This window comes from Apis cerana, linkage group LG1 (genome assembly GCF_029169275.1).
Source record: "Apis cerana isolate GH-2021 linkage group LG1, AcerK_1.0, whole genome shotgun sequence".
Taxonomy (NCBI): Eukaryota; Metazoa; Arthropoda; class Insecta; order Hymenoptera; family Apidae; genus Apis; species Apis cerana.
The window spans coordinates 14,247,574-14,263,613 of NC_083852.1; the positions used below are offsets into that span (position 1 = coordinate 14,247,574).

At 28.8% G+C, this 16,040-nt stretch overlaps 3 protein-coding genes and 1 long non-coding RNA gene across 16 annotated transcripts in view; 2 read left to right on the forward strand and 2 right to left on the reverse strand.

Moving 5' to 3' along the window:
• Window positions 1–1,413, reverse strand: part of LOC108003597 (cysteine-rich motor neuron 1 protein) — a 262,593-nt gene extending 261,180 nt beyond the window's left edge. The window contains exon 1 of the mRNA XM_017065951.3: window positions 1,268–1,413. Coding sequence (XP_016921440.2) covers window positions 1,268–1,413 — 146 coding nt within the window. The remainder of the gene's footprint in view (window positions 1–1,267) is intronic.
• The window catches only part of LOC133666142 (uncharacterized), a 171,464-nt gene extending 170,050 nt beyond the window's left edge, over window positions 1–1,414 (forward strand). The window contains exon 3 of the long non-coding RNA XR_009829866.1: window positions 1,274–1,414. This is a non-coding gene — a long non-coding RNA (uncharacterized LOC133666142). The remainder of the gene's footprint in view (window positions 1–1,273) is intronic.
• A 2,564-nt stretch (window positions 1,415–3,978) lies between these two features.
• On the forward strand, window positions 3,979–10,414 carry LOC108003558 (nucleoporin Nup188). Its single transcript, XM_017065867.3, has 5 exons — window positions 3,979–4,221; window positions 4,361–4,571; window positions 4,648–5,118; window positions 5,197–5,321; window positions 5,401–10,414. Exons 1-5 carry the CDS (start codon window positions 4,193–4,195, stop codon window positions 10,283–10,285), a joined length of 5,721 nt encoding a protein of 1,906 aa, XP_016921356.1. The 5' UTR covers window positions 3,979–4,192; the 3' UTR covers window positions 10,286–10,414.
• Window positions 10,415–10,576: 162 nt separating this feature from the next.
• Window positions 10,577–15,830, reverse strand: LOC108003559 (mesoderm induction early response protein 1). 13 transcript variants are annotated; one of them, XM_017065871.3, is made up of 5 exons: window positions 15,696–15,830; window positions 13,553–13,688; window positions 12,244–13,305; window positions 12,042–12,169; window positions 10,577–11,804 (listed from the first exon to the last, which is right to left on the reverse strand). In XM_017065871.3, the coding sequence occupies exons 2-5, from the start codon at window positions 13,667–13,669 to the stop codon at window positions 11,186–11,188; spliced, it is 1,926 nt and encodes a 641-aa protein (XP_016921360.1). In that variant the 5' UTR covers window positions 13,670–13,688; window positions 15,696–15,830; the 3' UTR covers window positions 10,577–11,185. The 13 variants fall into 13 exon arrangements, with proteins under 13 accessions (XP_016921360.1, XP_016921358.1, XP_016921357.1 ...); XM_017065869.3 differs by having other exon boundaries at window positions 10,577–11,801; window positions 13,553–13,683; window positions 15,696–15,799; XM_017065868.3 differs by having other exon boundaries at window positions 13,553–13,683; window positions 15,696–15,799.
• Window positions 15,831–16,040: the final 210 nt, after the last annotated feature.

The window sequence follows — 16,040 nt, forward strand, 5'->3', positions numbered from 1 at the left end:
TTAATCCGCATTTTAATTTATTACTTTATTGTTTATCGTTATGTCGAAAGAAAATGATCTGATATTATAACGCAAAAAACGATCGATATGCAATAATCGTTCGAACATGCGAACGAAAAACGGCATAAAATTTCGAAGACTGACGCTTTTGTTCACTGCTAGTTTGAATATTCAGGTTTCCTTTTATCAAACGCTATTTTTTATCAATGCATATCACTAATAACGCAATAAAATTCATCAAACAAAGAACGTTACGCAAAAAGCAGATTTTTTCCCTTTTTCAGTAGAAACTTTAATAATAGAAGATCTTTCAATGGAATATACAACAGACACGATGAGTGTCGAATATTATTTATAGGAAAAGCAAAAAAAAAGCAAAAAAAATAAAGGAAAAATCAAATATCGGACGATTTTGATCAGCAAAAGTAATTAAAGATATAACTATATATAAAATATATATATATAAATCACACATATTTCGAAATGTTAGAAATACAGATAGAAAAGATGCAAAAGATTATACATAAAAGATCACGAATGATAGTTTACTAATACCATATATTTGATAATTTCAAAAATGAAATAAATAACATAAAGTGTGCAATTCTCGTAAGAGAAATTAATTTTAAGAATAAACAAATCTCAAAGATTTTTACGATTCTAAGAAAGTAATGAGAGTGTAAAATAAATTGGACATCGAGGCATTAGATTGAAAAATATGTTAAAAAATCAGCTTCAGATAATATTTTAAATATCGATCATGATGTTGTCAAAAATATTTTGTATTTTTTAATTATAGAATATATATAGAATATAATATATCGATATTCTTGTTGATAAGTAAATAGAATGATATATAATAACCTTCAGTGATATAAAAGCAAGATATTTTTATCCAATATTTTTTATAATTTATTATTACATTTATTACATGAAATGTATAAATATCACATATTTGTTAGAAAAATTTGCTAGAAATAATTGCTTAATTTAAAAATTAAGATTTTAGAGAAATAGAGAGTTTAAATTGATCAAATGGATATAAGAATTATAATACAACTTAAAAATATTATATTAAAATATTAAATTTCACAATTAAAATTCACAATTTGAAATTATTTTAATTACTACTTTAATTATTAACAATAATTCAATAAATACAAATTTTGAATGCATTTTTCTAGTGTGTGATATATATTTTTATTAAAAAAATATTGAATGAATCGTTAATAATTAGATACTAAAAGAAAGACTGATTTTTGCTTACCTACAGGGATCCCAGGTGAGGCCTCCGGGACAATCTTCATCGGTGAGAATGTCACACTCGAAGGGTGAACAGACACAGGAGAGAGCTCTCGCAACTGCGACCGAGAATACCACGATGCCCCCCAGCAACAGCAACGAGGCCCTCATTTTTCACTTCTCCGCCGCCGGTTTCTTCTCTATTTTTTATCTCGTTTGTCTGCTTGGTCGCGCACGATCGTGAACTCAATTCAAAAACGTCGCCTCTTGAATCGCGAACTTAGTTCATCGCGAAACAATTCGCCACGACGTGCATCTCAGCTCCGGTATGTCAATCGCACACCTAAGCACATTCTTCTATCGTAGTCAGACAATGACTAATTTTTTTTTTTCATGTTAAGAAAAGACCAAGTTTCTTTTTATAAAATAAGATACAGTCATCGATTTTATCACTACGAATTTTTTTAAAATATATGTATATAAACACTGCCAACCCTCATGATATATGATATAATAGTATAATAACAAACACACGTTCTTAGCGTTATGATTGAAATACAAATCAAAGAATAAGAAAACTTTCAATAATTATATTAACAATATTTCATGATACTGACAAATTTTGCGTGCAATTGCAAACTTTAAAAATATTTGCGTTCAACGATTGTTTTTCTAAATCATTTTTATTTAAGCAATTCTACAATACTAAAAGAGATTAACAAATATGAAAAATAGAAGAAATTCTTTTAATTTCAATGATAATTTAATGAAGCATAATCATATATCCAATCGTTTATTCACCAGATAGTTGTCATATTCGATTTCATAATCGAAAGAAGAATAGCGAGCGATTGAGCATTTCGATAAATCGATGGATCATAATTTGTAATTGAACATTTTTAAAATCTCATCCCGATCGTAGCATTAAATTATAAATATAAAAAGATAAATGAACGTAGAAAAAACCGCAGTGTCGCATACACGATACTACACGTTCGAATTTCAAATTGTATTAAACGTAAAAATACTTTTAACGCGCACTATGTAAGTAAATGCAGAGAATTCTATGTATTCTCGAAACTATATTTCCCGACGGATGCATCCATGATAACAAGAATCGCGACGTACATACATTATGAAAACACACACGGAAACAACTCAAGATGAAATATTCGTCGAGTTGTTCGTTGCCGTCCGAACCTGTGCGCTCTTGTTGCGCTCCCTGATGATTTAACGCTTTATGTTCACGAGATTCTCCCAAACATTGTGAATATTGCGAACACTAAGAACATTGGAACTATCGTAAACATTAAAGTTAAATCGTTGATTGACAATGATTTTTTTTTAAACTTTCTGTTAATGTCCTATTAAAATTTCTCTTTCTTTTCAAAAAAAATTTTGTAAAAAGAAAATATAAAACATGTAGAGACCAGATAAAACTCACAAATATTTATTGTATTCTAATTTGTTTGTCAAATAAAATCCACAAAATAGGATAAATCGAATGTCTAAAAAACAAATCGCAAAAACATGTGTCTTTAACGAAAAGAGAAATTGATTTTACGATAAAAAAAATTATTTACAGAGAAAGATGTATAATAGGTCGCATAATAATCCTGACTTTCTTTCATTGATACACTCACGCTAGCAGTAACATCGTGCACAACCGAAAAAAATGTTTCTTCGCAATAAATATAACCGATACGCTCTGTGTTCAAGACGAACGTGTACTGGCGAACAATCGGCGTCTACGCGGCGTCGACCGTTTCGACGCCTCGCGTCGGCGCCCTGATGCCACTATCGTTTTTTCTCTTATAAACCATTCCTTTACCCAATATTTTTCTACTGAACAATCTTGTTTCTTCCGTAGCATCTGATATACATAGTTTATATTAAATTTATTTTCATAAATTGTTTCTACATTAACAGTAACCGATCTAAATTATTTTTCATAATCGTAAAATATATTGATAAAATTTTATCAACTACATTTAATAAATAATGAAATTCTATAAAAAAAAAATATAGTTTATTATATCTAGTGAATAAATTAATCAATTATGATTATATCTAATTACAGATTACAATAATATTTGACAAACAAATCGATGTTTTGGTAACTGCTTTTTTTCTTTTATTTCATTTTTTGAAAATGATTTTTCTTTTACACAATCATAAATTTTTATTTAATAAATATCTATCTGATATTATCAACACCTACTGTCTGTACAAAAAACATTTATTTTTGATTTCACATTTTTGCACATTATTTTCATTATATTTCTTTAATATAGTTATCTATTATTTAAAAAATTCATATATTTGATATACATATAATTATAAAAGTTATCTCAGATAATATAGCGTAAAATTTATGTTCGCAAATTCATTACTTTATTTGTTAGTAAAATTGTATTGTATGATGCAAATATGTTATTGTTTGCTATCTATCCGTTCATTTAATTAAAAAATTTATTATCTAATAATTTTGAATATTATTTAAAATATATATTCTTAATTGTATTAAAATTAATAAAAAAAAATAAAAAAATCTAATAATAAAAGTAATAAAAAAATAATATTTACTTTTATGAAAATTATGTTTTATAAAGATTATTTTTCTTTAATTCATGAACTGCGCGCCAATTGTTGGCGGGAAATCTACGGCAGTGTAACCAACATGAATTCTAGGGTCCCTAATCATTTTTATCTTAACATATATAAATCAATAATTCAATTAACTGAAAGCTACTCGAATGTTTATATCAGTCGTTAAATTTTGTACATTGATCGAGGTTATGTCTCGATTATTGTTTATAATACATATTAATCTTGAATTATTATTATCAAATAGAAAGTAATATTAAATATATTTAATTGAATTTCATATAAGCATTAACAAGATATTTTATATGCTTTATATAAGCTAATATAAATCTATATATTGGAGATGGAAGTACCTATTGTAGAAAGTTTACCGTAAGTAAATAATATTTAATTACTCGATTAAAGAAATGATTGATCTTTAGATTATTCTAAATTTTAAAAATAAATTTATTTTTCATGTTATGGATATCTCTGTAATTCAAAAAAAAAAATATAAATCTCACAAATTAAGTTATTGCAAGGAATTATGGTTTTTAATATCGGATACAGTGTGTCGGTGTGAAAAACAATTAGTAGAAGATGAAATTAAAAAGGAAACTAAACTTCTTAAAGAGGGATTATTATTTTTTAAACCGTATACAGAAGTGTCACTTCAAAACATACCTAAAAATGACCCATCCCCTAGAATGTATGAATTAATCAGTAAACTTGCTCCGCTTCTTGTATGTATTACAAATAAATTTTATTAATTTTTCTGTAATTATCTCATGAAAAATGATAAATAATTATTTATTTTAGAACTTAGATGCCATGATTACATGGGATCTAGTATGTAATTTTATAAAATATGAATATAGAAATTGTGCGGAAACTTTTGCATCTCAACTAATAGATTTTACATCAATGAAAGTATTGATTGATGATATATGGGAATTTTATTATTCTGAAAGAATGACCTTGATAAAGTGCCTTAAATTAATGGTTGAATATAAAGATGAAGATAAAGGACATCGCTATCAAAAAGAATTTGCAAAGTTCTTTGATGATGTACTATTTGGAACTCTATTAGATTCCATTCGAAAACAAATAGAAATGTTAAAAACAATAAATCCACCTTTACGATCACAACTATGTACAGAAGAGTATTTATACAGATTATATAATAGTAGTCTTATTGAAATGCGAGAATTACTTCATATATTAACAGTCATTATTCATGATATACATATCGCAGATACTGAATTTATGAAGTTTTATGAAAGTATTGGAGTAAGCATTATATAACTAATAATTAAATATTATTAAATATTATTAAATCACTATACAATGATAATTTAATATTTACAGGGAGAACCAAGACGATTAGCAAGTACAAAAAGTCATGAAGATAAAAAAGCAATTGCCAGAAAAATTCAAGAAATACAATACAGTCAAGTAGCATTGTTAATAGTAGCACTAGATATTAGAAAACAGTATGTTTTTTATACTTTCTATTTTTTTATTTAAAGTTTTAAATATTATAATATCAGTAAAAATGTATTTTCTTTGTAGTTTTAATATGGAAGATTGGATACATAGTGTGAGAAATAGTATGCAAGAAACCTTTGAACAAAAATGTATTCGTGATAATTTTCCTCAAGATAGTCCGCTTTTTTTATCCTGGATGTTAGCAAATTATGCCATTGATCCTGAAAATATTGATACTTTGAATCGATTTAAACATTTTGGTATCAAAGCCATAAAATTAAATGTTTTTCATTATTTGCAAGATTTGATGAATAGCGAAATGATTTGTGAAAAAACTCATTATGCTGAAGTTGTACGAAGTAGTGTATACAACCTTCTTACTTTAGCATGTGCTTTTATTAATGAAGATAAATTAAATGACGAAAATGAAAATGAATTAAATTATATTTTCAATGCTGTTGCTGCTACAATTCAGTTTCCTGAAACTGCAATGCGATTTTGGAAAGAACATGATGATGGTTTATGGTTGATTTATAAATTTGCAGTTGAACAATTTCCATACGAATTTGAACCATTAACAAATATTGCAATTGGATTAGCATCTGCATCAGAATTGAGTGCCGAAAAAATCGCAATAGAATTAGATAATCTTCCATCATTAACATTAGAAGTACCGAGGCAACGAGATTATAGCAAACCATTTAAACCATATGAACAAGAATGTGTGATTCACAGAAATTCATATGCTATATTAGAAGATTGCCCATGTGAAAATATACGTATATTATCAAGTGGATTTGAAGTAGTGATATTCCGACAAAGAGCAAGTTATTGGCATGCTTTACATCATAAAATAGAACAGCTGTTTTCCCAAGCAGGTGGTGGAATTACAGGCTGTAATAAAATGAATAAAAATTTGCCAGAGCATGTTTCACAAGGTTTAAAATTGTTAAAAACATTAGCTAAACATATAGAAATATGGAATAGAGAAAATATGGTTATTCCAACAGAATTAAGTTTTGAGATCATAAATAGATTTTCTTATCCTGTATTACCTGAAGAAAAAATGTATATATACAAAATAGTTGCAGCTTGCATCAGTATTTCATCCGAACTTGTGTTAGAATATCCAGAAGAAATTTTGTCTCGAATGCGAGCAGGTGTTTATCCAAGATTTAATAATCGGTATCAAAAAACATTAGATTTTGCTGAAGCAGTTTCCTTCGATGGTGGTATAATTGCGTCATGGTTATCTGCAATAGAAACGATCGCTCATTCTTATCCAATCTTGAATGCATATTTGGATATTTTATCAAAATATTTAATTAGAAAATACAACGAGGAAGCTCTATATACAATAGAAATACCTGGCATGGTGTTTTTATTGCAAGGTGTTTTACCAAAACTAGATTTCTGGTATTTCGATTCGGATGCGGAAAGAACTGACTTGTGGTTAAAAAGCATGTTTTGTCTTCATAGAGCACTCGAATCTAGTTTACCAAAAGAGGATATACGTAATGAATTACAACTTGTTGTTGCATATAGTTTACTGTATTTAGAGCCACGACATGCTTTACTTAAATTAATTCGTACTGGTGAACGTACTTTACATAATAAAATGATGGCAGAAACAGATTGGATTCGCGGGAAAGGTTTCAAAGCAATCAAAAGTGTACAATTGGCTTTATCTGTAGTAAATAGATTACTTATATTCCGAAAATCCTTGGGTTTAGAAATAGGAGAAAGATCACCATTAGAAGCTGCATTATACTCTTCACCTCGTGTACCAAATGGACTTTTAATAGTACCTACAATTGTAAATTATTTGTATGTTTGGTTCAGTCCACCTTTACAAGCAATGGCTGTCAGATTATTAAAAAAATTTGCTGAAGGATCATCTATGTCACTTTTAGTTTGTATGGGTATGGACGGTACAGCTATACGAGAAACTTTTGCTTCTCGTAGAGGTCTTATGTCGCCAACTTGTGTCGCAGATGTTAAAGTTGCTATTCTTGAACTGGTTGCTGTATGTCTAGAAAAACAGCCCGGTCTTACAGAAGCTCTCTTTAATATCGTACATCCAGCAGAATGCAAACGAATCTTTCCTCGATCAGTAGAAGAATTTTTTACTGAAGGATGTAGGCAATTTTTAGTTAAATATTTAAATCGAATCTATGAAAGAGACGATATTGTTAGCGACAAATTATATAATAGCACAATGGCATTATTACGAGCAATGTGGTATCATAGAAATGAAATTCTTGTAAATTTTTTTCGAAAACGCGAGAATTTTTGGACTCATCTTTTTGCTCCGCTTTTCAGAGAGATATTACCAGGTGCAAAAGGTTATTCTCATTTATTAGATATAATTACTTTAGAATTGTTTAAAAGTACCACATTGGAAGATGATTTTACTATGAATTTGAAAAAACTATTGGACAAATCGAAAGATTATTGGAAAAAGTTGGCAATGTACATACTTGATGATGTACATATCGTTAAACAAAAACCTTGTGAAAAGCGAGATATTAATATTATAGATTCGTTATATGAAACCAATTTGGAATCTTGGTACAATTTTATTGTCACATTAACTGACGAAAGAATAGCTATGAATTATCCTATTAATGTATCACAAGCACAATTAATAACGCAACGTTCCTTAGAATCGCTACTTGAACGAATCAAGCAATCTTATGATGTTTCTAGCCGAAAAATTACTATGTTACTAGCTTCTTTATCGCTTCGATGTATTACTTCTTGGAAACAAATGTGCGTTGATGATTCCAGAATTTTTAAATGTGGATTGACACAATTAATGCAAGAAATTAGTCAAGCTTATTGCACTTTTGGAAAATCTTTACGACAAACATTAATTTCTTTGCTTCTCGGATGCGTACAATGCGTGAAAAGTACTTTACGCGAGGATATATCAAGTCTTGAATATCTTCTATCACATTCCTGTACAATTGCTGCCTGTGAATTAGAGGAGTTAAAAGAAGCTGCTATTCAATTAGAAAGAAGAAAACAAGATCATTTGGTTAAACAAAAAGAGATCGATTGTAAAATAGATACGATTGATAGTGTAACTACACAAAAGAATGCCGAAGAAAGAAATGCAGAAACTGTTCGCGGGATTCGGGAAAGTCTACCAGCAACTTTAGCTGTTTGTATGGTTACCCAAGTATTACGTTCCTATATAGAACGAAATATTACAAAGTGTCAACGGAAATCTAGTTGTGTACAATTTCGACAAATGATACCGGAATTGATGACATGCATCGGTGTTACTTTACAAAAATATTCGTATTTAAGATTTAGCACTGCTGCTCTTAATTTGCTTAATTTAATCATTCGATCTCCTTATGCTTTACATCCGATCAATGAAAATGATATTGCGAAATTATGGCTAAGCTTAATTCCACCCATTGACATTGGAAATAGTATGTTAGATTCATTATATGACGATTGTCCAAATGGACAATGGCGATGTCAGGATTGGTGGCCACTTTATACACTTGGCCTTGAATTTTTAATAGGACTCGTCACTAGAGAAATGCCTAATGTTTATATCAAATCTATCACAATGTTTTTACATTCTCATGAATATCAATTAATGGTTGCGTCAACTTTATTAAGACATACAGCAGACCTTCTTGCTGCCGATTTAGTACAATCTCTTGTTGCTCTTATTTATATTATTGCAACACAACCATATGTTTGGAATTCGATACAACCAAATGTTTGTGAGACTCTAATTAAATGTATGTATTTGGCATATGATAACACTGTAAATCTATTACTAAGACCACGAATTCTCAAATTCATTATTGATGGTATCAGTGTGGAAAGTGCTGAAGAATTAGAATCTTGTGATAAAAGATTGCCAAGCGGTGAATTGAAATTATTAGTTAACAAGTTGATCATTATAAATACAACCTGTGCGTTAAGTTTCGTTCATTTTTCACCGAGATTAAATACTCTTGTAGATACTATATATACACAAGATTTTTGCTATACTCCAATGGCTGAAATGAATTTTGGACCACCTCATATGAGCATGAGTTCCGGACCACGATTAACTTACGGCACGATCATTAGTTCGACACAATTATTTACACAGGCTCTACATTATCGATCTCAGCCCATCAGTTCTTCATCTGTTTCACTTAGTAAACAAACAGATAAAACAGATTCTGCTAAGAAAGAATGGGAACATGCTGCACCAGAAGATCGGCGAATGCATTCGAGCAAAGATCTTAGAAGGATTATTCATGCAGCATCTGGTTCCACATCAAGATCTTCTTCTAACGTAGGAAGTGAATTTTTGGCATATGTAAGTGGCTTAGATGTAACTGTGCCGTTATTAAGCAGTCCAAGACTTGTACGGAGACCCTACGATCCTCTTATTTGTGAAAATACTATTCTTTCAAGAGCAACAGCTTTAACAAGCGGTAGACATGTAACGAAAGGAATATCAAACAATGATAGCCCTGTTGTAGCAAAGTATCAAAAATTTAGCGATCCTTGGTTCGAATCTATGGATGAAAATAATACTAGATTCGCTCTTGAAATTAATCTCGTATTGATTTTATATCAAGCTCTGGAAGGAGTTCGAAGTCCAAGAATCGCTCTTCGAGATCGACAACTAATAGCGCGTGAAACAGTGACTGAATTAGGAGTTTTCTTCGATTTTCTTGAACATCGGGGTACACCTGATGACTGGCAAGTTAAGGGTTCATTAATCAATTCTGATGCTAAAAGTATAAGGACTATTCAACAAACTGTTGATTTCAATCAAACTATCTTACCCGCAAGATTAAAAGAAATACAAGGAACTATATTCAAAGAGAATGTGCACACTACAGGAAAATACGCAATCAATATTAATAACATACAATTTTTACCTTTGATGGGAAAGTTATTTAAGACTGTTGTGGAATCTTTAGATTTAACACAATATCGATAACAACGTAAAATTTCGATAAATATATATGCTTTAAATTTAAAAAAAAAAAAGAAATTATTTAACACTATACAAAAAATTGATTTATAATATACGTTGAAATTCACAATAAAATAACAATTTTTATTATAATTTTATGTTTTCGATATATGTAAAGGATAAAAAAATTAGTTGCAAGGATTCACAAATGTACTTAAAATTTTTTTGTGTGGATAAAATAATGATTGAGATAACAAAAAATCACATTTAACATATTGTGCATCCTTGATGAAAATACAAAAAAAGAAGCATATATTCATCAAATTTCATTTAATTTAACCATTTCAAATTACCAAAATCCTATTTCTTTCAGATTTGTAAATCGTAAATTTTTGTACAATCAGTACTAGCAAGAATTAGATACGTGTTTTAAATAACGATTATTATTTTTTATAAATTTATCTGTTACTACAATTTTGTAATTGTATCGTTCATTCGCTTTAATAACATTTAATTATTTATAGATCTGAAAATGCGAATTATTTAGACATTTTAAACTTGTATTCTTTTTGTAAATCTACAGGATCATCAGGAATGGTTATAGGAAAGTAGAAAGCAGAAAGTATGGAAAAAGCTGTAGTAATTTATGTTCATATACCACTTAATCTAATCAATTATCTTTCCAATTTTACTTAATTTGCTATCATTTATTTCGATTTCGCGAAAAACTTTTTTTTTCCTTTTTTTTTTATTTTCGCTATAGAAATTAATAATCATATTACGATATAGTATAAAAATATAATTCGTGGTATTAACGAATATTATATGTTATGACGATAATGATAACACGAGTGTTAAATAAATCACATCGCACCAAGACATTTGATACCTTCCAGGCTGGAAACCTGAAAGTCGTGTTCGACGCTAAGGAGGTAAATGAGGTAAAATGTTCTCCGGTGATGGTGTATCATGCACATCATTGTTTCTCGACGTTACTCGCGAGCGATAAAAATTATTAGAGGCAGTAGAAGTGATGGTAGAACTGCTTGTAACCGTGCTTGTGATTCCAATGGCCGTAACCATTGGAACAGTACTTGAAGTTGTCGTATTTATTGAGATCGTCGTTACGATACAGGAGGTAGAATGATTTCGAGATGTTAAATTCGACCACATATGTGGATTTGTATAGCTAGAATCGGACGGTGAACAATCGGAATGACGAGTTGTCGCAGTACAATATATAGATGTTGACAATATAGTTGAAACAGAACCTGAAGATACAGTTACAGCAGTTGATATCGGTGGTGGTGGAGGTGGAGGTGGGGGTGGCGGTGGTACTGGCGTCGGTCCATTTGAATCTACTAAAGAATCAATTACAGAACCATCCCATGGTTCCGCTGATTTTGCTTCCTCATTATTTGGAACACTAACGGTTGACCTTTGTCGTTTCGCATCACCGTATAGTAAACAATGAACGTTTGGTGAACTGCTACGATCGCGAACACCCTCTTGTTCTTCCAGAAATCGGTCCATATAGTCCCTGCTTACGATTCAACGATCTTGTCATACTTCAAGTTTTCAATCGTAACATAAAAATGTAACAATAGAAACTATATAATTCGATTAAAATTTAATTGATTACAAATTTATTTAATAAAAAAAAAAGAAAAAGAAAAAATATATAATTATTATAATAATTTAAACTTATAAACGTATAAATATTTTTTTTATGGATATATATATATTTTTATTAATATTATAAAGCAGAGAAAATACTCACGTGATACCAGGATGTAAAGCATATTTTTTCTTTTCCAAACGAGCTTTGTATGTAAATATATCATGCCTTTCTGTTTTCTTCCAAAGATAATAAAATTGCACTAATTCTCCAACAGATCGCGTTCTAACCTATTATAATAATTTACGTTATATAAATATTTTTTATTATCATAAAATATTTCAAATTTATATATGATGCATACCTTATTTTTTTGTATAAGATGGAAATCTTTTCCATAACTTCGTAATCCAGATTCAAAATTATGACACTCTTCTTCTGACCACAGACTAACAGCATCTGTTGGTGGTACGACGTTCATTCTTCGTCTCCTTAATGCCTCTTCAAGATTATAGCCACATTGTAACAATAAATATAAAGCTTGTTCATCATCTCTGATATGTGACCCTGTAGGAAGAGAACCACCTTTTACAGCTGGTAATTGTGCCCGTTCTAAGAACTCTTCAGTTTCCTCTTCAGGTATATGGCTAGGATCCCATAACATCTTATCCTCATTTTCATAAGGTAAAGCATCGTCATAATGGCAAAGACCTTCTGGTATAGCTGCTTGATAATTAATACCAACCATGATTGTCTTTTTCCATTCTTCTTCATCTGGACTATAATCACAATCATCTTCTTCTTCTTCGCTTTGTGGTCGTGAAACACTTCTTAGTAATCTTGATGTGCCTATACCACTACTAACTATTCCATCTTCTCCTCCGTCTACCATACCACTGCTAACATTAATTTCTACTCCACCACCAGTATTATCATTTGTTGTACAGCTAGCAAGTGCGGTTATACTGCTACATTTAGCAGTATTACTACCAATAGTTGAAGTTGTTCTTGTGCTTTCATTGTTACTACAACCATCCATCATAGAACATTCTTCCACTTCACCTTCTTCATCATCTTCATCATCGTCATGAATTCTATGTCGTCTGCTATTATCTCCAGTACCTACACTATTGGTATTATTTCCTTTCATTGTTGATCCTGATACTAACGACGATGAATCTTTTCCTTTTACCAACATTTCTGTATAAAATTGTTTGAGATCTGGTTCATTACTAGTTGCATCCGCTTCATCATCATCTTCATCATCATCTGCATCATTATCTCCTTTATCTGAATATTGTCCTTCAATTTCTGGATCGCCGCTTCCAGATGGAATTAACATTCGATCTGAACTGTTTGAATTTTCCGTTGATGGATCCCCGTATCCATACATCGCAAGTAGGTCTTTTAGTGGCATATCACCTTCCTGAAAGAAGACAAAAACACAAATGATTACCATGCCACATATAACAAACAGACTAAACATACGAATCTCACTACGAGAACGCACTTTGAGTCCAAAGTGTTGTAGAAACTTATCATAATTGTAATTATTTATGGGCTTGATTTTTTCATTTCACAGGCTTGATCCTAGAATAGTTGGGATCAGAAACTTGTTACAAAATGAACATTGTATATGTTAAATATTTAACTCATTCACCTCAGAATTATACCTTTTGTAAGTTGGACAACTCGTTGTGAGAATCTTCACTACCTTCTAAAGCTTCTTCTTCATCTAAAGTCCGCTCATCATCAAAATCATTTACCATCATTTCTGTAGCTGGACCCATATCGTAATCTCGATCTGCCCTACAAAATATATAAAACTATATTTATGTTTTATTTTTGCATTAATGGATTATATAAAATATCAAAACCTAATTGCTAATTTATTTCTACTAACATGTTTATATTCCTTGCAGTAATCAAAGTAGAAACATATCACGTAGATATTTGGAGATTGTATCTATTGTACACTGCACAATGCACACTGAATGAAAATGATGAAGAAGAATGTCCTTGAACTATTTATATTGTTGATTTTTTCTAGTTCTATTGATTTATTTAAACACTTTTATCATATAAAATAATGTATTAAGAAATAATAACACACAGAATGTAAATTATAACGTATATCTAACCTTACATTCTTATGATATTAATGCTGATTTTACATTCATGATAATAACTTATTTTTTATCAAACAATATAATATCAATGAATTATATTTTAGTTTTGTTGTTTTTGGCACTCCGTATTATATTAAATTTCACTACACATCACTAAAAATCGTTGATTATAATGTACATATTCACAAATATAGTAAATTTTTCGGCACAAAAGTTTCATGATATATCTAACATTTTTCTAAGGCACATTTTTAATCGATCACGAAATTATTTTAACTGTATCAAGAGAAATCGTACAAGATTATGATAAATCTTGAGAAAAAAAATTGAAAAATGCACAATATATTATTTATATTCGTTAAATGTTCCATTACGCTTCTATAGCATTCTAAAAAGCGGGAAATTCGTGAAATTCATTAAAACAACCAATCACGAACACTTTAGATTACACAGACAATATTTTGCTATTGGTTGGAAAACATATTTTCTTAAATACATTTTTTTGCAATATTTGTTGTGAATATGTATTATTTTACGGTATATTAAATTTTTAATAAAATTTTATATTTAAAAAATTATGAAAATTTATTAAATCTATTATATATTTATTAAATCTTATATATATATATATATATATATATATTTATATTATCATCAAACAGAAAAAAAAATAATATAATATTACAAACGATTCATATATAATGATATAAATTATATTTTAAAATATTTTAAAATTGTTAAAAATACAGAAAATTATAAAAGAAAAAAAAATTTAGAGTAAAATACATTTTAGAATTATTATACATTTTTATATTTTAAATAAAAATATATAGACATATAACATTGATATATTGAAAACAAATGATTGCATCTTTTTTTATATTTGTATATAATATATATTTTAATATATTCGTAATTTTTGGAGAATCAATTCTAAAAGCCAAAATAAATATAAAAATGTTTGAGACTTATTTATTAAGTTATAAGCAATTTAAATTCATGTTAAATATGATAGAAATAAAATACAATAGTGATATAATAATAAAATCTTTTTTTTTGTTTTGCTTAATTGTTTATAAATAAGCCTTAAATATTTTTAAATATTAATTTTTATGTTTATTTTAGCTTTTAAGTCGGTCTTCGAAAGATGTATTATAAATATATTAACATCCTATATATAATATAATTATAGAGATTAATATTTTTATATAGTCATATATATATCTTTATATATTTTTATATGTCATAAATGTTGTCTATTAAAAATTTCAATGATTTTTAAGACGATTTCAACTAATTTTTTTGGAAAATTATTTACCAAAATTTTTGTTTCAACTTTATTATTGTATCATGTGATTTTATTTTGAGTTTTTGTCTTTTGATAGTTTTTGATGAATAGAATTCAAAAATGTTAATTTTAAGTTTAAGAATTCATTGATTCAAAAATTATTTGTATATAAAGTTAATGACTAGAATATTATTTATTGATTTATATTCACAATTTGTCCAATGAACGGAGTTATGGATTACATTTGGATAATGACTATTTAGGCGCGATAAGTCAAATTTGGCTATATAGATTATACAAGTTTTGTTTTTCTGATTAATTCACACAAAATATAATAATACAATTACAAACATTGTTTATTCGATAAGTTGATTCGATATTGAAACAAAAATAACTTACCAAAATAATAATTATTATTGGAATTACCGGCCGCCATAGGCGGCCGGAAAAAGACTTTGACCTAACCAACTCAGTAATTTTGAAGATGTTATTTAATGGATTTTAATGGCTGTCATTCACATGAAGACAGTGACTCCGCTCATAGGACAAACTGGAAAATAAACCAATATGGTGTCTTGTAACTTGTCAAAAAGTGCTTAAAAAGCACTAATTTTATATACAAATAACTTTTAAACTAATGAATTTCTAAACTTAAAATTAATATTTTTGGATTCTAATTATCAAACATTATTAGAAAGCACAAAAAAAGAGTTAATAATTTTTAGTGCTTCGAAATAAAGTTTA

Coding starts and splice junctions, on each gene's coding strand:
- LOC108003558 (XM_017065867.3), top strand. CDS start 4,193: ATGGAAGTACCTATTGTAGAAAGTTTACC. Junction 4,572..4,647: donor GTAAACTTGCTCCGCTTCTT/GTATGTATTACA, acceptor TATTTATTTTAG/AACTTAGATGCCATGATTAC. Junction 5,322..5,400: donor GCACTAGATATTAGAAAACA/GTATGTTTTTTA, acceptor TTTTCTTTGTAG/TTTTAATATGGAAGATTGGA.
- LOC108003559 (XM_017065868.3), bottom strand. CDS start 15,732: ATGGCGGCCGGTAATTCCAATAATAATTATTATTTTG. Junction 13,306..13,552: donor AGTTGTCCAACTTACAAAAG/GTATAATTCTGA, acceptor GTCTTCTTTCAG/GAAGGTGATATGCCACTAAA. Junction 11,805..12,041: donor GCTTTACATCCTGGTATCAC/GTGAGTATTTTC, acceptor TTGAATCGTAAG/CAGGGACTATATGGACCGAT.